The sequence below is a fragment of the Equus quagga genome, chromosome 3 (assembly GCF_021613505.1).
Source record: "Equus quagga isolate Etosha38 chromosome 3, UCLA_HA_Equagga_1.0, whole genome shotgun sequence".
Classification (NCBI taxonomy): domain Eukaryota; kingdom Metazoa; phylum Chordata; class Mammalia; order Perissodactyla; family Equidae; genus Equus; species Equus quagga.
Window position 1 is genome coordinate 5,176,233 of NC_060269.1, and position 25,040 is coordinate 5,201,272.

Genomic DNA, 25,040 nt, shown 5'->3' on the forward strand with positions numbered 1-25,040 from the left:
GAGACCAGACCTGGTCCCAACAGCCTCTAGGACGAGTTCTACCCGATACAAAAAGCAAGAGCTGGCTGCATAAACACACCCGCCATCAGCTCAGGCAGTGCGGTGGAGGGTGCTTCTGGGGACGCAGAACAAAAGCGTTCTCTGGTCTAGTGACACTGACACAGACAGGTGTCCAGTACTGGGTCATATGCTTGAGTGCCACTTTTTGATTAAGTATCAGTCAGTAACAGCATGCCCATCCCATTTCAACCCTACTCCACCACAGATTTCAACAGTTTCCTGGTGCGGCTTTCCATTTAGCCCTTCATCTATATTTATGAAACAAAAATAATGAAACTGACGCATTGCTTGTAGTCCTCAGAGATAAAGTGGATTACTGCATGAGCAGTTTGGACAAGAAAGGAGGTGGCCTGAACGCTCTCCAAATAAGAGACAGAGTATAATGTGGCACATCAGGTTGGCTTTCTCTCTGGACACGGCTTTATTTTATGTCCTCAATAATCAAAAATACGTGATGTAACAGAAAATGTTCAATTGTTGCTTCTTTCAGCCAATTCTGATGAAAAGGACGGACAGTATTAGGAAAATGAAAGAAAACCTACCTGAAGACAGCAAGGGTCAGAGACCAGAGCACTAACGGCGTCCTCAGCTCAAACTTGGCCCGCTTGTTCATTAGGTGCCGACCACCAAAGATGAAGGCAGCGTACAGGGCGGAGAACAGGAAAGATTTCTTCCTGTGAACAAACACAGAAACAAAATCTGGTCAGATAAACAACTTTAAGCAGTTTATTAGAAATTTATATTTATTCATTATTCATCAACTTTTATACCAGTCCCCCTTTGTTAGCACTGAAAACACGTTCTGGGGAATGTGCCCCCTTCCCTGAAGAGAGAACGTTGGGTCCCTGTGAGGACGTGGCGTGCTGTTGGAATCTGCCTTGACAGGCTAGGTCACCCAGATTAAACAACACGTGTCAGAATAGATACACTTTCTTTTCAGGCTGTATGACTCAAGATTTCAACAATGTGGCATTGAGGTGCAAAAAGAAAGCTTTTCCCTGAGAACATTAGCTATTTTTCAGAGTTTGGTGGACAGTCTAGATAGATTTTTTAAGAGAATTATTTCTATCGGAAATAAAATGCTTGGTGAGAAGGTTGTATCTTGGGACAAGAAAGCCATTTAAAACTGCATCTTCCTAATAGGTCAATGATACTAACGGATGATTTTGGAGAAAGACCTGATGATTTAAAACACTAAAATCAACATCACTTGGGACACCCCCAATATGGATTCCTGAAATCTTCTCCACCAAAGAAGCAGGAATGAAGTTTCAATAGTATCACTAATAATAGGCATAATTGGCAGACATTATCCAAGGCAAAGGGAAGAACACAGAACTATCTAAGTGTACTTGCCTAAAACCTTGAACTTGAATCTAAGCAAAATCTGATTTTATTACCTGTTTATAGGAAATATAGAGGATAAATTCAAACTGTGGGTCCTTCTGTAGGACACATGAACTTATTTCTTCAACAGGTCGGTAGTATTGAATCAACATCTGAGACTGTTCTAGATTAAAAAGCCACTTGAGGGATATAGCAATCAAATATAATATGTAGAACTTTTTTCGGTCCTTATTTGAATGAACCAATTGTAAAAGGACATTTTTAATAAGATCAGAAAGTTATTAGTCACAATTTTTTTTTTTTTTTAAAGATTTTTTTAATTTTTTTCCCTTTTCTCCCCAAAGCCCCCCGGTACATAGTTGTGCACTCTTCGTTGTGGGTTCTTCTGGTTGTGGCATGTGGGACGCTGCCTCAGCGTGGTCTGATGAGCAGTGCCATGTCCGCGCCCAGGATTCGAACCAACGAAACACTGGGCCGCCTGCAGCGGAGCGCGCAAACTTAACCACTCGACCACGGGGCCAGCCCCATTAGTCACAATTTTAAAAGTACTTATCAGTTAATATTTACAGGTGAAATTACATGTCTTGGATTTGCTTTACAGTATCCCAGGAAACAAACAAAGCCAAAGCAATATTAAGGGCGGAAAGATGAAACAAGATTAACAAAAGGCATGATGGAACACAGAGGCTCATTATTCTCTTTCTCTTTTTGGTTGTCAGGCTTAGTTGGAAATGTGTAAGCAATCTCTAGGTCATGCTGGTTTACCACTGTACCAAGGAGAAGTGAACAGTAGTACTGATAGTGCCAACGAGAGCAAGAACAACAAGCTTGTATAGAACTATGATTCAACAGAAAGTGTCAGAGGCCTTGTAATAACTTAAACATCTGAGCATACTTCCTAAAAAAGCAACGTGTCTCTTAAAATGGGCATTCCTCATTCAATTAGATTAAAAGGGAAAGGGTTGAAAAGTTATAAGACAATACAAAAAGCAAAATGCATTAACCTAAAGGGCATGTTTGTAGAATGCTTCATATTTTTTCCTCTGACTTCTGACATGGCTTGCTGACTCACAAGGGATCTTATTATTTACACAAGCCACACTCCTACTTCAGTGAATGCAAAAGACCTGCTTGGCGAACACCACCAATAAAGCAGTGATTCCAGAAATCAACCCATAAATAAGGGTGGAATAAACCACTTCCACTGAGGTTTGCAAACTCCTCCTTAAACACAAGAGCTGGCACACAGTTAAATGCTTAATAAATACTTGTTGAATGATCGTGGTCTTGTCACATCAAATTTTCTGATAGGGAGAAAGAATTATACCCCTGTGTACATAGGTGCTCAGCAAACAGTAACTCAGTGAATGAACAGTTGTACCTTCCCAGCAATATATTAATAAGTAAAGAAGAAAACATTCAGAAAAACATATGATCCACTTTCTTCCTCCAGAAAGAAACAGACTATTTCTATACTTCAAAGAGAACTGGAAAAGTGAGACAATTTTATGGAAAGTAACTATTGAACACTTCAAGAAGAAAGTACTTTTGGCCATAACCATATATATTGCCTTACTTCTCTTTTGTGTTTTGCGAGCGTATGGCGTTAAGTTACTTTGAGTCAGAATCACTATCTGCATTTACACTCATGTCAGCAAGCATTCACTAAAGAAAAACAAAAGTCTGTCAAGTTAATGTCGGCAGTAGTAATATGAAGTAGTATATATTCTTTTCTAAATTATAAAGGTAGTGGTAAGCGACAATATTCGGTATGATTTAGGAAGTGATTCCAGTGGGTGGAAGTAGGGCTAACGAGCTTTCTCCTCTAATCCTCCTATTCACCTCTGAAGTAGGCAAAGCATTATCTTCATTTTATGGATAAGCAACCAGGCTTAGAGTTTGAGAAGCCTCAGATTTCCCCGTTTTCCTGTGGTAAACTTTCGGGAGAAAAAAGGGTGCACCTGATGTGTAATCTTATAAGCATATGAGAATTCCTTCAGCCCTCCTACCGAATTGCATAGTTCTTGTGTAACTCAAGAGCACACTGTTGAACTAGAGGGATCTCCAGGCCTTCACGTTTCAGCTGTGACACTTTCTGGGGTGGGACACTTTGATCCACACCTTCTTCACCTCCTGGAGAATACAAAGGAACTCTATGTGCCACGGAAAACTTCTCCTTAAAATTATTCATCATTCTTTTTCTTGCTCATTCAATCTAATTCAGATTTTTGGTTATGGTTAGATTAATTGTATTACTTGCAATTATGGACCAAGTTAAATGGATGTTTTTATATGACCTTATCATTTTAGCCATTAAGGGAAAAATAACGTACCTCGAAGAACCAAGAAAAGAATAAAAATCCTCCCTCTGTATTTTTTTCTCTAATTTCCTCAGTTATGAGAATTAGTCCTAATGCACTGCTAACTTCCTAGCAGGAACCATTCTCTTTTCCACATGTTTTCTTAAGATCTCTTTACAAACCTTCAATTCCACAGCTACGTCAACCAAGTCAATCAATATGGACACGAAGAACTTGAGAACTGCAAGAGACCTTATAGATGGAGCCCAATTTTCTTGTTCTACAGAAGAGGGAATGTCGGGGGGTGGGTGGGGGCGCGGCGGCTGCTGATGACATTAGTTGCTCATGGTCACATAGCTACATACTGCACATTGTCAAAATTACCAAAAATTGTCATGGCTGTGATCAAGCAGGTAGGAAAACATAAATTAACTGTCTAGGCCATAATTGGGTCACAGGCAGTCAATAATGGAAATTGATACTTGTTTAAGTATAAACGCTATAATAAAAATAAGTTGCTTGTTGTATTCTATGCAAACCTTCTACTGAGATGAAATTTGAATAATGCTTTGGGTTAACTTAGAATTAAGCTTAGGCTTCTTCTATAAAAGGGAGTCATCGAAGAAAGCATTAACTCTTACCTCTTCAACTAAGTAATCAAAGTTTATCATTTATAGTTGAATGTGTTATGATCTTCCCATTTTGCTTAGAAGAAGAAAAGATTCTCTTTAGCAAACTGGGGAATTTAAGTGGATTAAAATGGCCTTTCTGTTCTGGCATCTCTTTGGCAAGGTCATGGTCAAGAGCAATAAGAACTTGGTGTAGTCCCCTTAGTATTTAATGTGAATAGACGGCTTCCCTAACGCTCCAATGGTAATCCAATAATACCTCATACTCTCGCAAGCTTCCATAGCTGGTATAATGATAACACTGCATTGTTTTATTACCAGATAACTAGTAATTTCGAGATGGTATGGCCTCTTCTTGTTTGATAAATCTTAAATGCACATCATATAGCACAATCCTTAACTCTAAGTGCTTAATAAATACCTTGAAGGACTGTGAACCTGTAGCTATAATTACGAGGTAACCAACCAAATAAAGATCACCCAAATGAAATACTGATATGCTTTGAGCTTGTCACACTTGTGTTTACCTCTTATCCCCCTTCCATTTCTGCCATCAATGAGAACAATGGAAATTAGCCCATAATTAATAAAAACAAATAATGGCTTTATCCTTTATCCTTATGGAGCTGTAATTCTCTATCATGCTTTCTAGTTCCAAAACATTCCCAGTGGATGTTTTTGCTGTTCTTACCAGAGTAACTGCTTAGGATTTGTATTTATTGTTCTATCTAATAACATTTCTCAAAAAGTGTGTATATATTCAAATGCTTTTTTTTTTTCCAACTCCTGCGATTCCACCAAAAATGGTAATTAGCCTGAGTTTCCTTAACACTCATATCAATGGACTACTACTCAGCCATAAAAAAAGAAGAATCTGGCCATTTGTGACACCAGGGATGAAACTTGAGGGTACTCCGCTAAGCAGACTAAGTCAGATGGAGAAAGCCAAATACCATATGATTTCACTCAAATATGGCAGATAAATACATAGACACAGAGGACAGATTGGCGGTTACCAGAGGGGAGGGGTGGGGAGGGGAAGTGCAAAAGGGGAGCGAGGGCACATATGTATGGTGGCAGATGGAAACTAGACTTTTGGTGGTGAACACGACGAAGTCTACACAAAAGTCAAAATAGAATGGTGTACACCTGAAATTTATATAATGTTATAAACAAACGTGACCTCAATTTAAAACAAAACATCTCTACCAGCTGATTTGTACCCCTTCGGGAATCACAACAAGTTTAAGAATGGCAAAACTTTCACGTGGGCAGCATTTCAACATAGCTTAATTGGTAATGAACACCTTGGGGAGAGAGATAGCCTGAGCTCCGTTATCTCTAAGAGACCTTGTCTTTATGGCGACTGCACTGAGTAAGACAGCTGTGAAAGTGACAGTTAAGCTGCAAGGGAGAAAAGAAAGGAAAGAAAAGGGGACCTAAAGGCGTCTCTGGCTTCGACTGATATCTACCCAGTGTACAGAAAGTTTTCATGTTCTAAGTTGAAGAGTTTGAAGCTGAGAAAGAATGCTAACTGGTGAGGCCACATCTCTTGAGATTTCTCCTTTAGTTCAGTTGCTGATTCCAGTCAAGGTTCTGAAAGTATCTTTAAGCCACATATAAACTGGAGACCCAAAGACTGAAGGAAATACACTGCGTTTCTGCCAACAAGACATTCAGTGGCTGTCTACGGTGGTTATAATTTGTAAGAATATAGAGGCAGGTTTTTGTGATCCTGAAGTTGTGCTTTGCAGTTCTAGCCAGGACAGGATTGTGTCACATTCTTGAGAATTCCCCTAAGACTTCACAGAGGTATTTTTCAAAATAAAAAATAACGGGGCAGGGCAGGGCAGCGTGGTGGTTAAGCCCAGCACACTCAGCTTCAGTGGCCCAGTTTTGAGGGGTTTGGATCCCAGGAGTGAACATACACCCCTCATCAAGCCATGCTATGGCAGTGACCCACATACAAAAAAAGAAACCAAACTTGAAGATTGGCAACAGATGTTAGCTCAGAGTGAATCTTCCTCACCAAAAAAAAAAAAAAAGGAAATTTTTGAGCAGTCTTTTATTGGCAGGTAAATTATAACTGAGAACTAACTCTGTGCCCAGAAATTCTGATAAAGAATAACTTTTTGAGTAATAATGGAACTATGTCCATAATTAATACAAATGAATAGTGACTTTATAATTGCAAGACAAAGGTAGAACTAAAGAAAAGGGTGTTATTCAAATCTCTTACATTTGACACAGGAAATCAAATAACGTGTGATTTCTGAGCTGCTTTGAGTTGCAAACACCTCTGCTTCTCATTTTGCTTTTCCCTCAGACGCTAATTTAAAGATCACAGGTTCTCCGTATTTATTTTTTTTTTAAAAAAAGGCGAGAAAACTATTCTTTTGTAATTCAGTTTTCTGGTTGTTGAAGTAGGCCATGATCAAAGTAGAGGTGTGTTTAGCACAATGGGTTCAATAACCTTGTGCCACACCCCTTTCCAGGAGAGTACCCTCCTTTAAGAACAGAGCTGGCAGAGAAAATTCCTTGTACATATCTGTCAACATTTCTTTTTTTCCCCCTTGCTACCTTTTCAAAAATCTTGATGAATTCTATTTTCTTGTTGGCTTTCTTTTTACAATTGGAAACAGGATCTTTGGGGAGAAAATACTTTCAAAATGTTAAAAACACACACACACACAGAGCCCCATAAAAAAAATGCCATCTCTCCAATACTTAAATTGGCAAGATACCAATTAATTACCTTTCTTTCCTTAGATATTTTCAGTTGCTGATGAAAAATGCAGACATCCATCCATCCATTCAAAATTTAATGAACTTTTATTGTTTTCATTTTCTTTTGCAGTGTGGTTAGTATGCCATTGAATGAAAAAATAGTAACAAACCCATCTCTAATTAAGAGTAAATTCTGACTCTGCTAATCTAGTTAGAAAAAAAAATGTGGTATAGATAATAACGTTGGATAAAAATCCTGAGGAAGGAGATATTATCGTCTTGAAAAATGCTCTGTGGAAGGCGGGCTTTGAGCTGGTCTCTTACGGCCTCGGCTGAATGGACAGAGGCAAGCGAGAACTGCAGATGGAAGAGCGGCATCAGGTCCGAGCTATGTCAGGAGTGAATTGACCTGACGCTTCAGGGTGGGGACGGCAGAAAGTCCCTTTGGAAACACAGGTTCAAGTCAGATTGTGTGGAGCTCTAAAAGCTATAGCTGAGTTGGGAGTGTTACTACTAATAAATAAAGTACAGTACTGGGATTTGTGGCTTAATTTTTCCTTTCCTTCTTTTATCTTTTTAAGTAAATAAGAATAGATTCACTCATGCATATACCATTTTGTGCCTTGGGCTAGAGAAGGTGGAAGAGGTGCACCACTGGTGACCCCCAAAAAGACAGATGGAGAATGCTGGTTTCGTCCACAGAGAGAACTGAAGATCTCTGAGCCAGGAGGGGGCAGAATTAAAAAAGATATGTCTTCAGAGAAACTTGGGTTTAATTATTTCTATTCTAGCAAGGAGGTGTGGCTCAAGTGTGATTCCAGATCTCTAAGTTGGTCCACTCTGGCACATCCCCCCAGCCCACACTGCCAGCATCTGGAGTTGCATGAGTGCATGTGTGTGAACCGAAGGAACTTTAATGAATTGCTGCTCTTCACAGGAATCATCAGATGGGACCATCTTTAAGCTTCATTCATTTGAGAATGAATATCTTCCTGTTCTGAGAAAAGGACAGCAAGTTGCTAGGCTCATCATGGCCTATTTCAGTAATGCTGATGTTTGGTTCAGTGCCCTGAATTGTCATGTAGACTAAATGTCAATTTTAATTCTAAAGTATTGCATCTTAGAGACAGGCAAGAACATTTTTTCTTTGTTTTAGAAGACATGGTTTAATAAAACTGATCAGGAAGAATCAATTTCAAAGTTAGAATCAAAGATTTTAGGGGATACTAAATCAAAGAAGGAATTAAAACTTATTCTTTGATGAAAGTGACTGTTTGCCATCTCCTTAGAAAGCGGAACTCTCACCACCACCTCTGAATAAAAATTTAGCCAAAAACGTATCCATGGTCTTAGTAGACAAATCTCCTCCCATCTCAGAGCAAACTAATAATGAGCTCGGCATTGACAAAATAATTTATAATCTGTTTTGTTTGAGAGCACTGCTCTCAACATTCTCATCTTGATTCTCCAGGACAGATTGTCGCTTCAAGTCAGAATTTCCAAGGAACTCCCTTATATAATACATCAGCTGCTCATACTAGTCATGGTAAGACATTAAACTCGAGTGGCCATTTCAAAAACAGCAAGTCCTCAAGAGGAGCAGCAGTGTGCAGAAACGGAATTCAGAGCGTGGTCTCAGCAGCAGGTCACTTTCATTGTGCTAATCCCCTTAAAGAAATGCCCTTTGTTCTAAGAAAGAGAAAGCTTTCATCTGAATTTCCAATGAAGAAATGCTCACTGGTTGACATTATTTTAAAACACAATAATAATGATAATATGGAAGGCATACTATAATTCGGAAAAGGCTCCTATTAAATAAGAGCAGCTGAGTGACTTCCCTGCCACCAGGTTAAACTTTACATCTTACACTCTTAAAATCTAGTATGTAATATAAGTGAGGTATTAGTGCTATTTTTTCCTGAATATGAAATTTTATTGGAATAGAAGTTGTATGACATATAACTACAGGCTTGTGTCAAGGCTGCAAGCTTTAGAAAGAAAATCTTGTCATCCACTCTAATGGCTTGCTGACCATAGAAATACATAATAAAAATTTCATACAATATTAAAAATTATATAAAAATAAAAATTAAGAGTCAATATGACAATCTTTTTCCTGCCTGTCTTCATCCTGAAGAAGCTCTGAATGTTCTGTAGATAAAAGATTTATCTGAGAACTGGAGACTAAAGCCAGAAGTGAAAAAACACTATAAAAAGCTTATGATTATTCACAATGGAATGGAAACCGGATTTCAGGTTTACAAGATTAAGTCCAATTCAGACAAAGAATTTTCCCAGATTTAGACCAAAATGACAGCTGCACAGAAAACCATGTCAACAAGCATAAACATATCTAAATCTGTAGCACTTTCTCTACACTCACGGGCTAAATGTTGGGACTGGAGACGATAGCTGTCTGTTGCAGTCTAATCCATCCTTGTATTTACTAAGAGTTTTAATCTATACTCACTGCTTCAGACAACTGTCAAAGAACCCAGAAAATACTATCAAGGAAAAAATTATATGTTTCCACGTTAACTACTGGGTGATTAAATATACTGCTGCATGAACTTTTCCCCGGTTATAAAGTTTGTAACGGAGTTGGATAAGCAATGAGGAAATATGCCCCAGATGCTAATTTCTGGATTAGGGAGGAAATAGCTCAGCAATGATGAAGATTATCTCATGGTATAGGTCATGGACACTGTTTTGTCACCAAAATAAAATTTACATAAGAAATTAAGCCTGAGTGAAATCTGGCAATGACAAGAAGAAAAACATTATTAGCAAGGTAGTGAGGATGGCAGTCTTCACCCATCAGTTACCACCCATTTACCCAGGAAAGGATTATCAATTTTGTTTTGCTCTTGAAAATAATGACGTGGCAAGATTTTGATTAGGGCATGCACATTGCTCCTTCAAAATCTGAATGCTCATTCAGCGACATAAGAAGACAAGGCCCGCAGATGCCAGCTTTGAGAACTCAGGTAATGAGGATAACTTGCCTTATGAAACAGATTGTATTACTTTCCTACTGGCTGCTGTAACAAATTCCCACCAACTTAGTGGCTTACGACATGAATTTATCCTCTTGTAGTTCTCGAGGTCAGAAGTCTGAAATGAGTCTTACGGGACTAAAATCATGGTGTTCCTAGGGCTTCATTCCTTCTAGAGGTTCTAGGGAAAATATGTTCCCTTGCCTTTTCCAGCACCTGCAGGCTGCCTGCATTCTCTGGCTCGTGGCCTCTTTTTCCATATTCAAAATGCATGACTCCAACCTCCGTTTCCATGATTCCATTGCCTTCTCTAACCTGCTTTTGTTATCGCATCACCTTCTCTGACTCAGATCCTCTTGCCTCCCTCTTAAGGACTCTTGTGATTACATGGGGGCCAAGGGGTAATCCAGGACTGCAGCCCAGAAAAATTCTCCAATTTTAAGGACCCATGTGATTAGATTGGACCCATCCACATATTGCAGGATAATCTCATCTCAAATTCTGTAACCTAATGACATCTGCAAAGCCTCTTGTGCTATGTAAGGTAACATATTCACAAATGCCAGGGATTAAGACATGGGCATCTCCGGGCAACTATTGGTCATTTCACCAGATGGTTTAACCTGAACAATAGTAAAGTCTAAAGATGTTTTTCTGTACAACACATGGAGGAAGGCCCTACAGATGGCAAACCTTTCTCCTCTCTTCTCAGTTTGCTAGTCCAAAAGCAGCCTCTTCCTTCCACCTCAAGGAAGCATTTTAGAATGCAAAGGGCTGAGAGTCACACTCAATGGATTGTCCTGAAGCCACTCAAAATATAAACTCACAAATATCAGTACTTGAACTCTTATTAGTAACATTTGACTTAACAAATACCTTACATGGACTTGGCACCAAAGCTTACAGTTTCTAGTAAAATATACAGTGTATTAGAAATGACTAACATGTATTCAATTTATCCCGACTGTCACAAGTTATAAGTTGCTATTTTATACTCTTTTGCAACAACAAAGATTATTTGGATTGTGCCCATCCTCTGAATTTCAATCTTAAAGTATATGTTACAGGCTACTTAAGTACCTTTTCCTATTTGTAGCAATCCAGTTGTTTTATACTTCACCACTCTTAGAGTTAAATCCATAAAGAATGAGTCTTCATCTCACAGGTGGCCTAAGGAGCAGCAGCATTTGACACAGATTATGTAACTCCCTCTTTTCTGCAACACTTTCTTCATTTGGTTTCTGGGACACTATTTTCCCTTATTTCTTCTCCCAACTTCACTATCTGCTCTTTTTTCATGCTCCTTTGCTGGTTCCCTCCTCATCTCGCCAGTCTTTCTGCTTTGGAGGGCTCCCAAGCCTCAATCTGTGGAGCTCTTTGCTTTTCATCTGCAGCAGTGGTTTTCAGTGGCGGTGACGATTTCGCCCCTAGGAGGACATCTGGCGACGTCTGGAGGCATTTTTGGGTTTTACACTGGAGGGGAGTTGGCTACTGGCATATAGTGTGTCGAGGCCCTGGATGCTGTACAGCACAGCTCTCCACAACAGAGAATGATCTGGCCCCAAAAGTCAAGAGCGCCAGGGTTAAGCAACCCTGGACAGGAGAAATAGAAAGAAAGAGGTTAAGAAAAGAGAAATCAGAAAACTCAAGAACGTGCACACTGAAATGTGATACAGTTTCAAAACACGTGTTCACTGGTTGGGATGATGATGTCACTTATGCCTCAGATACGCTCAGACTGAATTGCTTCAAACTGATTCCAAGCACAGAGCCAACAGAGGAAGCTTCTCGTTCCAAATCAGTAGTTAAACTCAAAATTGAAAACAAGACAAAACAACCAATTTGGGCCAATTTTTCCCTTCACTATTCTAGAATTAGGTTCACTCCTACCTCCAGTGCAAACATTGGCCAGCTGTGTGGTGAAGCCTGGAACGATCAATTCTTACAGACTGTCTGTCTGTCACAATGATTCCTTTGCCACGAAGGTTATGCAGGGCTGCACTGTACAATCTCTCTCCGGACAAGAGAAGGAATAACTTGACACGAAGGGTATCACTGCCGAGACATCCCCCACCCTGCACACAGAGCTTAAATTCTTCTTGAAGTAGAATTCCAGTAATTTCCAGTCATCCTTTTACTAACCAATCCTAAAAGACAATTCCATGATACCCAATCTTAACTTAGCCCCAGAAGGGGCAATGCTGTAAAAAGACATCAGACTATCAGAACTTAGAAGGATTATATAGATCTTAAATGTTCTTACCCAGTCTCTTCCAAGTCATTAAAATAGGACAATGTGATAACAATGAAGGTTTCTATGACATAAACTTTAAAAAAATTAAGAGTAGAAATAGCACTATTTTATGTCTCAGAAGTAGATGAGGAAAATATGTGTATCATATAATAAAGTATGTCAAGTGTAATGAACAAAATCAGAATCTTAGAACAAATTAGTGATTATTTTTATTAGCTACTCCCAGGCCTTTGCTCACCTACATTTCACCACGTTGGGAGACACTGATTCTCCTCTGACGATTGTGTACAAAGCTGAGTGAGTTGACCAGGAAGTTGCTCTCTGTAATGTGCATGTCATCAGTTTCTATAGGAGAACCAGAGTCAAACCTGCCAGAAAGTGTCCGAGCCAGTTTGGGAGGCTTTCATCTTAGTATCTGTTTACATCGTTTCCCACAAAGACTTTCGCTTTGCTTCTTTTTTTTTCACTCACAGATTCAAAACTAGGAAAAATGATAAAAAGATCTTTTGGGGAAAAGTGTTTAAAGGGCAAAGCTCAAGATCTATCAGAAAACATGGAAATTATGTGCATAGCTCCCATTTCTTCAGAGAGTGAAAGGGGAATTTATTTTATTTTTGAAAGTTTTCTTTTTCTTACTAAGTGGTGAGACAAGAATAATTTCTTCTTTACTTGAGCATCAGGTAAATCCTGGGCCGTGACTAAGGTACACCGGGGGTTTATCAAGCACGGGTTTTGAGAAAAGAGATTCTCAAAATAACAATTTCCATAGCATCCTTTTCTTCAATCAGACAGCTTCAGAAGGAAGAAAAACTGCTTAGGGAGAGAAGAGTGTGTATCGGACTCATGGTTTCTTTGAAAGCCAGAAGGTTAATGTGTTTTCCCATATTCTCCAAAGCATTTCCCTTGGGAATGTGGTCTAGAGGGAACGTGTCCTTCAGATTACTCATGCTGGCAGGCACGCGCTGTGTCAACAGACAGCAATCACTGTACAGCCAACCTGAGCCTTTGCTTATGCTATTCTCTTTCCCACTTTTCTTGTTTGTCAAGACTGATTTACTACACAACAAGATTTGACTGTAAGAATATTCTTTACTTAGCTATGCTTACAGAAAGGTTTCCCACCCGAAAGAAAAAAAATAAGGAAAAAAATAAAGGAGTGCCATGTGTTTACTCAAGATGTGTCCTTTAGTCTAAACCATTTTTGAAACAATTTGAGAAATTCTAGATGCCTAAGTGCTACAACAACATTTAAAAGCATTTATTGAACATTCACAGGTTGCAACTCTCCACATAAATCTCTGGTACAGGACACGCAGTTGATGGCTGGCTTCGAATGCGCAACTGTGCATTGCTCCAGACCACTCAAATAGAACGTGTTTCAACTGGGTCAAAGTAATAATAACTTTTTAAAGGGAGAACTTACTATATTCCAGGCACTGTGCTTAGTGTTCCAAGCACTTGATACATATAATGTCTCATTTATGTTTCAAAGAACCCACCATCACCCCTATTTTTCAGACAAAGAAACTAAGGAACAATATTAAGTAACTTGTACAAGAACCCACAGCTTGAAGTCCCAGTGCTGGCGTTTAGATCTAGGCACTCAAGTGTCAGACCCTGTGGTCCTAACCACGACATTGTATTCTTTGGTCCTTTCAACAATAGTGGTTTTTTAAATCATCACTTTTCCCAGCTCCCTCTCACACTCTACAGCTCTTTCTGACATTCACAAATGTTAATAATCACATACTTTGAAATTCACTTTTTCTCCAAGAGCACATTCCTTTCTTTAAGTCATATTCATAAGGCTACTGATTTTTTTTTTTTTGTAAGGAAGATTGGCCCTGAGCTAACATCTGTTCCAATCTTCCTCTATTTTGTATGTGGGGGGGCCACCACAGCATGGCTTGATGAACGGTGTGTAGGTCTGTGCCAGGGATCTGAACCTGCAAACCCCAGGCTGCTAAGCAGAGTGTGCAAACTTAACCACTACACCACTGGGCCGGCCTCATAAGGCTACTGATTTTAATAGAGACAAAGAACTTGAAGAAGATAAACTGACAAACAGTGCCCTTGCTTAAGAGGTCCAAGTCTCCAGAGAGTACTTCCCCCAAATTCACTGCGTGCTAGAAGCTGACTGTTCCTTTTCCAATCTGACATTTGCCAATTTATTGGCATGCTGCTGGCTGTATTCCCTTGATCACGGAATGGAAGGGCGTACTAAAGATCTTTGGCATATTACAAAATTTTCTGCCTTTGGGTCTTCGCACTTAGACTGATTTATTCTGTAGTTCTGGCTGTCCAAAAGGACATGCAATGTTCCTGTGCTTTTGGATCCTACAATCTAGTATTGAAAAATTGTTGAGGACACATCGACAAGACTATATACAAGGAAATGTAAATATTAAGTCATACAAAGACAAGTACTTCATATTTTCCAACTACTTTGTTTATTTAAATAGGAATGTCATAAGCTGGGTTATGGGCTCTATAGAAATTTTAACAGATATGACATTGTCCCTCAGACTATGTCCAAATGTTTTTAGACGATTCAAAGAATTTTACCTCTGTCGACTCTGGACTTGTGTCTTCTAACTCCCCCTGGAACATCCAATGCTACAGCCACATCCTATGCTACAGCCATATTGTGATTTTCAAGAGACATCACACCCCTTTGTCTCACCTCGCCTTTAAACGTGCCATTCTCCCTACCTTGCATGCCCTTCCCACTGATCCTTGTCATCTTCTTGATCTCTGTGAATAACAGTCCCTGACTGCTTCAAGGTCAAATTGACTCCCCCTTCCTCCGTCACCTCTGTGCTGTCTATATTCCTTTTGCATACCTATTTTAGCACTTATCTCTTTACTGTTCACTCATAAGTTTATAGGTCTGTAATCCTGAAGGTAAGGAACTGTGTGTTACTCAACTTTGTATGCCCAAGGCCTTACCCCACAGTGCTGGCCTTAAGTGGGCTTGACATATGAATGGATGAATGCTATATTGGATATTTAAAAAATCTTATATTTTGGAAATACTTTAAAGAAAAAGAAAAAATATATAACTGGAAGATAAATAGGATAACCAGTGCTCAAGTCATCTATGAATCTATGCCTCAGATACACCTGATTCTCAGTCTAAACGGTAAAAATTATATTTTATTATAGCTTGGCTTTTCCTCGGAAGCTGAAAGAATCCTACAAATGAATCCGAATTCAATTCTACTGGCTTTTCTTTTTAACCTCTCCTTGGAAATATGATTATGTTTGTACCGGGGCATGCTGCTCCTGGAGTAGCATACTGTTGCAGTACTGCTCAGGAATGTTGGAAAAGCACCATCCAATTTCTTTAGCTCTTCTGGGCCAGAGACCAATGTATTGCCTTCTCAATGTAACTGTTTGCATAAAGTAAGCAAAAGACAGAAGAGACAGGTATAAATTGAGACTGGTGTGACAGCATCACTTTTCACCTGGTAACTGTCCCCTCATCTGTAATCAACAAAATCTCTGTTATTCACTGATACATTTCTAGACAGATTCTGTGAAGGACCAAGCTTAATCTGAAATCAAAATAATGACAACAACATCATAATATCACACTTCTAAGTAAAACATGTATAGTTTGATCAGGATCATTAACAATTAAAGAAAACTCTAAGGTACCTTTGATGCCTATCAATAGACAAAACAAGCAACGACACCTGATTCAGGTGAGGAGGCGCATGTCATATTTTTGCTGGTGGGAAGGTAAAATGATAGATCTCTTGGAAAAACAATTTATCAAGGACTTTAAAACATGCATACCTTTTAATCCTGCAATTCCACTTTGAGGAATCTGTCTGAAGCAAACAATCTTACACATGGTAAAGGCAAGATAATCAACACATCACCCCAGGAAAAAGTAGGGTCAGGGATGAACTCTGGTGAATCCAATCCAAAGACTCTTATTATCAAGCCATTAGACTTATGTAAAGTGTATATGATTTTAATCAATGGGGAGAACAAAAGCAGGATGTAGTATAATTACAAATTAGAAGAAGAAATACCCCCACCCCAAATTTATAGTAGTTACTACTGGGTGGCAGGATTATGCATGCTTCTTTTCTCCAATTTACTTTTATGTACTGAAATTTTTTTTCTACTCGTTTAATAATGAAAAATGAAAATCTTATATAATAAAATAAAATTTTTAAAAAGTTTTTATTTTTAAAAGTACAAAATGCTAACCAACACACAAGTGTTTTGGTGGTGGCTACATAAGTGTTATATAAAATTACCCAAATTTCACTCCCTGTACTTCTGCATATGTCTTATCGGGAGTTACTTTGGCAGTCACCCACCAGCATGCCTACTGGAGTCACAAAGACCTGGGTTTCGATCCTGGTTGTCACAGTGGCTCTATGATCTTGAGTAAACTACTTGACATTTCATCAGCCTCAGTTTCCTCAACAAAAAAACCTGGGAAAATAACACCTACTTCTCAGGCTTGTGGTAAATCATCAAAATACCAAACCTGGCAGCATCTGACACATTCTAAGTACTCAATACATGGTAGATAATGCAATTGCTTATTATCAGAAAAAAATAGACATACTAAGAATAGAATCAAACGCAAAATCAGGCTAGTTGGGTCTTTATGGCCAAAGGCATTTCAAATCCTGTTTACTCATTTTAAAGGTATGCATGATCCCAGAACTCTTAAGAATTTGATGTTGCCCTTTTGTGAGAACTCTAAAAAGCAGTAAACAAGTAAAATAGCACAATCCAAATTCACAAGTAAACAAGAGCTTTTATGAAAACAAGTCATTTTGATATCACAGCTTGAATACGGGGAGAAGTAACATTGTGAAACAAATAATCTGAACACTTTATTCTTATAAAAATTCCTAGACAGGACACAGAACATAAATTTCTTAGATGGCACACGCAGGGCACCCTTGAACTGAGCCGAAAGGTACAGGTCCCCCTAAAAGCAGTGTGTTTAAGAATAGTCACAATTAAAAAATGGCTATAAATAAGCCATCAAAATTAGCTATTTCTAAAATAAAATGAAAACAAAAAAATGTTATGTGTAGACATTCTTTTTTTCCTAACCCATTTATGGTGCAAGGAAAAAAAATGTCCCTTTTATAGTCATTTAATTACTAGGGTGGCAGTAAAGAAAGGAATTAAACTTAACCATTCGGCTGATTTATGTTGCTGTTAAAAGGCCCATGGAATGTTATGACTTTAATGTTGTACACTGCTCATTCTTTTCACAACTTACAGTATTTTTACAATCAAAAATGTTTATTGCAGCTAGTCGGAGATGAGATCAGGCTGGCCAGGCAGCCACGTGAGTAGAGACAACAGTCTCCATGGCGAGGTCGCTGCTCTGCCTCGGAGGCGAGTGGTGAACGGCAAGCCTGGCCACAAGGGGAAGGTCTGATCCAACCCAGATTTGTCAAACTGGCATCATTTCTTTGATGTCAACAGACATTCAAAGCGTATCTGCAGGATACAGATATGACACCATCTGATTATCCCAAACCAGCTACTGACCAAGAATCTTCCTTCCATCCCACACACCTGGCGCTGGGGGACCCTAACTGATCAGAAGCAAATATTCACCAGCTATTTGACTTGAAGGGCACCTTTCGCTTTGGGCAGACAACAGCTGGTGATCTTAGATAATGGGTTTTCAACTTCTACTCCTGCCTTTCGCCTTGATTTTCCTTCAATCTTTACAGGAAGGGGGCACTTCCAGGGGAACCTATGCACAAAGAAAGGGGCTGAAATTATGAAAGGCTTTGGGAGGTTGCTCTTCTCGTCAATATCCTCATTTGACAACTACTGGCTGCCTGGAGCAGAGGAGTGGACAGCAAGAGCTCACCTCACCCAGCAGCCAAGGGGTAGACATCTGCAGGCAGTTCTCAGCGTGAAGGGGCTCCAATAGGGAAAGCTTAATCTCAAGAGTGGCATGTGATGCCGAAAATCTAATCTCTTTTTTTAGAGTACATCTTTCTCCCAGTTGCAAACTCTTTGGCTAGGTCCATCGAGAGGCATCTCAGTCTATAACGTGCTCATTAACAATACAGCACGGGTATGACCATGGGCAAAGGCAGCCTTGCCTGACTGTACCCGGGCATTGTAGTCAGGAATTCTCATCCATCACCATACGTGACAAAACAAAAGCGGGGGTTGTACCTAAAAGACACTGAATTAATGATTCTTTTATCTCTTTAAATTGATGAATTTTAGGGGCTAAATGGACTGAATCCAGCTATTTGTGTCATATAGTCAGTGAAATTTATATGTCACATATTAACTGAAAGCTTATGTCTAGTCCCCATAGCTGTCCTAAGGGAGGAAAGTTACACATTTTGAGAGTACAAATAGCCACATAGACAAGTAAATTTTCTATATTCTTTTCCAACTGCAGTTGAAACTCCTGATTATTCACTCAGGAAGTATTAATTAAGCACCTACTGTGTGCTGAGCACGGTTCTAGGCTCTTGGGAATACATCAGTGAACAAGAGGCAAAAAAGGCTGCTCCCAAGGAAGTTCCACAAGTCTGGAGACAGACAACAACTAAGAACTAAATAATAACATGGATGTTAGAAGATTATAAATACTACGGAAAGGAGAAACAGCAAAGCCGTGTAAAGGGAAAACGAGGTGGGGAGCGAGGGACAGAGGCCAATTTAGAGTAGCATGGTCAGGGCAGGCACATCAAGAGAGTGAATTGAGCAAAAGTCTTGAAGGAAGTGAAGGAGTGGACCACTCTCGGAAAAAGCGTGTAAGGCAAAGAGAAATCGCCAGGGCAAGAACTACCTCCAATGCCTAAACTTACCGGATTCTGTCAATTTTGTCTTTGGAAAATTCAGTATACTGAGATCCTTTGAGCATGTGTCTAGAGGAGTGTATCTGAGCATTACCGTTTCTGCTTCTTTCAGTAACTTTTTGTGTCAATAGAGCTAAGTTTGTACAGCCGAAAATATCATTCAGGAAGCATGAGCATGAAGGTCTCTAGACTATGGTAAAGAAAGTTTATTAATTTGTATAAGTAACCAAAATCTTATTCAGGGGATAATTATAATGATAAATCGAAGTGACTCAGGAATTCCAGAACTTGAGAGTTTCTGATCCCACCTCTTGGGAATTAAGTCAGTCCACGGACAGAAGATCATGAAGCACTATGCAGGGTCTTAAGACAGATCTCAAGGAGTTTGACACTAGGGATGAATCTATTTAATCTTTCTCATAAAGAAGGAACATACTGTTTCAAGATTTCCTCTTGAACACCCAAACCGGAATGAACAAAAGCAAAGGCTGCTTCTTCAAGAAACTAGTGGGATTATTCCTTAACTAGAGACAGAACTCGACTTTCAACAAGCACATTAATTCTGCTTCACCGGGAAACTGATTTCAGGCCCAAGTTGCAAAAAAAGGGATAATAATTCCTGACAAGGACAAGGAAATAGGTTTTCAGTTTTCTTCCTGAGTCAGCAGGAGAGTGTAGGACACAAGTGATTTTTGACGGATATTTCTCTAAATGTACATATTAAGAAGCAAAGCCTAATGGTACTGTGGGAATCAGAACTTTAGAAAAAAGGCAAACGAAAATGAAGAAAACACGACTTTTAAACTAAAAAATAAACTAAGTGAATTTCTTTTAAAATATACTGTAGCAACTATCTCCATAAAAAACAAAAAACAAGAGCCCTTTTATTCCAGGGCTTAAGTGAGTTGCAGTGAAGAATTTTCACTTCCAAGAAATAACACTACAGGGGCTGGCCTGGTGGCCTAGTGGTTAAATTCCTGGGCTCTGCTTTGGATGCCCGGGGTTCACAGGTTCAGATGCTGAGCATGGACCTATGCACTGCTCATCAAGCTGTGCTGCAGTGACCCACATACATAACAGAGGAAGACAGGCACAGATGGTAGCTCAGTGACAATCTTCCTCAAAAAGAAGTGGATTGCAACAGATGTTAGCTCAGGGTCAATCTTCCTCACCAAAAAAAAAAAAAAAGAGAGAGAGAGAGAGAGAGAGAGAAAACCAAAATAAAGAACTAAGAAATAACACTACATCCACTAGAACCTGATCCCAATTCTGGGAATACTTCAAAGTTAAGGTATAGCTGTTTCTTTAAAACCCAAAGTGTTACTTTTTAAAAAAAAATTCCACATTTCCCCAGTTCATCCTTCCTCATGTCACAAAAAATATCTTCACATCCTTATAAACTTAACAAGATCTCCCTATCTGTGAATGAAAGGTCAAAACTATATCAATATATATAAAGTGGTGGATAGAAGTTAATTTTCTTTCTTTACTTTTTATTAAAAAGATACATTGGTTTCTGGTCATTTTTATTTTCTACTTGTGTTTATGTGACATTTAAAAAGAGGATATACGGGCTGGCCCGGTGGCGTAGGAGTTAAGTTTCCCACGTTCTACTTTGGCGGTCCGGGGTTCGCGGGTTCGGATCCCGGGTGCGGACATGGCACCACTTGGCAAGTCATGCTGTGGCAGGCGTCCCACATATAACGTGGAGGAAGATGGGCATGGATGTCAGCTCAGGCCCTGTCTTCCTCGGCAAAAAGAGGAGGATTAGCAGCAGATGTTAGCTCAGGGCCAATCTTCCTCCAAAAAAAAAAAGAGGATATATATATATATATTATTTTTATAATAAAAATAAAAACAATTTAAGTTTTAATTTGCATGAGAGAAGAGAGAAGAGGGGTTGGGAGTGAGAATCAGATATTGAGAAAAACTGGCCCCAGTAACAGTCCTAAACAAAACATGTCAGATCCTAGTCCGAGTTGGGGTGGGGGGCACTATCAACAAGGGGGGCAAAGCTTGGAATTCCCAATAATGGCAAACCAGTAGCTCGATTCTGCCCCTTTCGTCACCCAATCTTCTCCAACCTTCTAACTTGCTCCCTGGTGTTCTGGAAAGAGTTCAGGAGGAATCTGACGTGCTGGTCCTCCAACATCTACACGCAAGTTCACATTTTCTAACTAAGCTCTTTCACCAGCTGATAATCTTAAGGGTTTCTCAGAACGATCCACTGACCATCTGCATCAAAATCTCCTGGGGTGCTTGTTAAGACTGCAAATCCTGCCCCTAGCCCCAACTCCCCATAAAAGCGCTATTGTCTGAATGTTTGCGTCTCCTTCAAAATTCGGGTTGAATCCTAGCCTGTTAGGAGGTGGGGCCTTTGGGAGGTGATCAGGTCTTGAGGGCGGAGCCCTCCTGAACGTAATTAGTGTCCTTATAAAAGGGGCCCAAGAAAGCTCTATGTGAAGTTAGAGAGAAAAGCCAGCCTGCTAGGAAACAAGTCCTCAGCAGACACTGAATCAGCGGACGCCTTGGTCTTGGACCTCCCAGCCTCTGGAACTGTGAGACAAATTTCTCGAACTTAAGTGACTCAGTGTGCAGTGTTTCGTTATAGCAGCCCAAACAGACCAGGAACAAAGAGCAACTCTAAAAGTCTGCATTTAAATATGACTCTTAGGAGACTTTTATATTTGAACTTGAAGATCATCATCGTTATTTAGCTTCATACTGTCAGCCGTTTCCATCCCTCACCCCTCTGGGATTCTTTGATTTCCTACCTCAAAGTTAACCCAACTGTAATGCACATCAAAATCAATTATATCTTACAATCAAATAAAAAACTTCTGGCTAATATCATATTGACAAAAAAATCAGTGCATTACAACTAGCAAAGACTTTTTGGCAAAAGAGGAAAACTCAAGGAAAGGAAGAGTGGTAGACAATGGCCTGTCCCGGGCGTTGACACACAGGACATGTGCACTGGAGGTGCCCAGGACCACGACCAGGAGAAGGCAGCTAGCAGATGTCTCACTAAGTTGCTTAGGCTACTCATCCATGTGAGAATTTAACAAAAATATTAAATTAATCTAAAATTGCTTGCCCTTTGAAACAGAAAACTGAAATTGAAGAATAACATATTTACTTTTTTTCATAAGTAATGAAATTATTTCAGGTGAAAGATATAATCTTCCAGGAATTGCCCTACGGATGACAGTTGAGTCTAATAACAGAGATCAAAGATATTTACTTACTTCCTAATTAACGAAATTTTGCAAAGCCTTTTGGCTTATGGTACAACATTTTGCTGAATTAGTATTACTAAGAGTTTATCTGGGCTGAGAATAAGAGAGTTCTGATTCATTCATTCTTTCATATTGCTATTCAGTAAATATTTAGTGCTAAGTGTGTACATCGCATTGAGGACAGTTCACAAAACAGACACATTCTCCACCCCCCCTGGAGATTTTAAAGTCGGTTGAGGATAACAGACAAGTAGATGGAAAAGTGAACAGATAATAATAATAATAATAATAATTAATAATAATAAGGATGCACTCTAACCCAGACTTAGGCAAAATGAGTACGCGACCAGGAACAGCCTGGACAAAGAGCCAGAGGCAAGAGAGAGAAAGTATATTCAAACGATTATTTGAAATTTAGTGTGCTTGACCTTCAAAAATCCAAAAAGTAGGTTAGAGAATGTTGAGCTGCAGGTCTAAGAAATAAGTGGAAACAAGATCATGTTATAGACCATGTTAAAGGGTTTCTTTTTAATCCCAAGAACAAGGAGAAACCATTGAAGAGTTCAAATGAATGAAGTCAACATGCTTTTATTTGTGATATATAAAGATTTCTCCCTGATAAAAATCAAAGCAGGAGCTTGAGTAAGTCTTGAGTAAGTGAATGGCACAGGTTTTAGATAAGGGCAGACCCTGGAGCTGAGGACGAGGCAGGCATGGGCTATGTGGTCACAGCAAGTTCCTAAGTCTGCACACTCCCAGGTGGGGTCACTTCATAGGAGCTGGTCAAACGGTCAATGTATGGGTAGTCAGGTGCCCTCTGCAAATGAGTTCACTCCAACGCTTATCTGTGAGTGTAGAGCACACAGCAAAGTGTAATATTTCTTCCTTGTTTTTTGGGCTTATCACATTCTTGGATCTAAAATCATGTTCCCTCCCATCATGTGTCAACTACCAGTATGCAGTAATGTCAGTTTTGATACCAAGAAAATATTCATCTGTGTTCCAACCAACAAGACAGAACTTGCAAAGCTCTCAGCTCACGTGGAACACATTTTTGAAGATCCCAGAAAGGCTGCGCTCATGAAGATAAGTATGTGTGTGACTTAGTTACCAAGATTTTATACCCAGCCCTCAAAGGTAAAGTAAACTTATTTAAAGTACAGGTTTATCTTGCTTTAAGCAACAGATATACTCCAGGAAAATTGTGCATTTTTTTTTTAACTAAAGTGTACTCTGAAAAGATTTAGGGAGCTTCCCTACTTAAGAGAAGTTTCACGATTATTTGTAAAGATCAAATCTTGCTATTGTATTACATATTTTCTCAAGTGAGGGCACATGTATACTGGATTGCTCTCTCTCCTTGCCAACTGAGAGGATAGGACCTCAGTGTCATCTCTTGAAAAGCCCTGGAGTTTCTCAAGAGAGGCCACAACACCAGGGCAGACATTATAGTAAGTGATGTGCTCCACAGTTGTGCTTTGGTTGGAACCCCTGTTTCAGAGGACGGGGTCATTAGTGAGGCTGTCTGAGTAGGGCAGTATGACTGAACTGCCATCCACAATGCCCTTCTCCTGAGCTCCCTTCCAGCAGTTGTCTAGGGATAGCCCCAGGATGGAGTTCCAGCAACGATAGGTATGTAGAAGTGGCCAGGTGGGACTTCTGGGAAAGCTTGATTGACTTGGCTGACATGCTCCTCTGGAGTTTTACTCCTGCACTTTTTTTTCCTGCCTAGTCACAGACCTGATGGCTGCTAGCAGCCATCTTAGAGGCATGAGAAAGAAAGACAGTGGGATAGAAAGATGAAATGAGCTTAGTTTCCAGATGGCATCACCGAGCTGCTGTATCAGTTCTAGATTGTGTGCTCCGGACTTTTGTTGAATGAAATAAGGAAAGCCCCATATTTAATTAAGGCTCTATTTGTTAATTTTTCTATTTCCAGCCCAATATAGTCTTAATCAATACCCTGAATTTCTATTGAACCCTCTTTGAATATAACATACCAAGTTCCGTCGCCACTGACAGTATGTGGAATTTTGTGGCAACTTAATAACATGAGTGAGAACCAGCAAGCCATTCCCTCCAAAACATAAATGTTTTTATAGTGACATTGTATAGTCTCCTTCTATAAAGACGCTGAGCTGCCTCATCTATGGGAGCTGTGTTGTTACCAAAAGACAGCAGGAAAACAAAACCCAGAAACCCTCCACAGCCTTCCTGGGCATTTTGGCCACATTACTCTCATTCAGTTGAGATTGACTGGTCAAGTATTAAAAGTGCCTGAGCCCTGGATGCTAAAGCAGAAGCAATGGCGTGGCCTAAGGGAAAGCAACTTCCAAGAAAAACAGGGCAAAATGCCTTTTGGACAATTTTAGGCAAATTAAAGTTACGCAAATAATAAGGAGTGCACAAATCAGCCAAGAGTCCTCCACCAAGGGCCGCAGAGCTCGCTTTCGGCAAACATATCACGTGAGCTGCAGGCTCAACAGCCACACCTATTCAAAGGTGCGACCTGTCCCGGAGGCTGTAAGAGTTTCAGATTAGTTGATATGCACATGACTGTCAATCATTTTAGGATATCAAAGACAGCAAATTTATATTTTTACAGGAGTATGTATTTACGTTGGCAATCAAATGCGTATAAACACAGGTAAGTACCTATTGCTGTAC

The 25,040-nt window shown here is 39.6% G+C and overlaps 1 protein-coding gene across 1 annotated transcript in view; it reads right to left on the reverse strand.

The window, feature by feature from the left end:
- The window catches only part of ELOVL6 (ELOVL fatty acid elongase 6), a 132,462-nt gene that overhangs the window by 45,410 nt on the left and 62,012 nt on the right, over positions 1-25,040 (reverse strand). Inside the window, exon 3 of the mRNA XM_046656677.1 lies at positions 603-734. Coding sequence (XP_046512633.1) covers positions 603-734 — 132 coding nt within the window. The remainder of the gene's footprint in view (positions 1-602; positions 735-25,040) is intronic.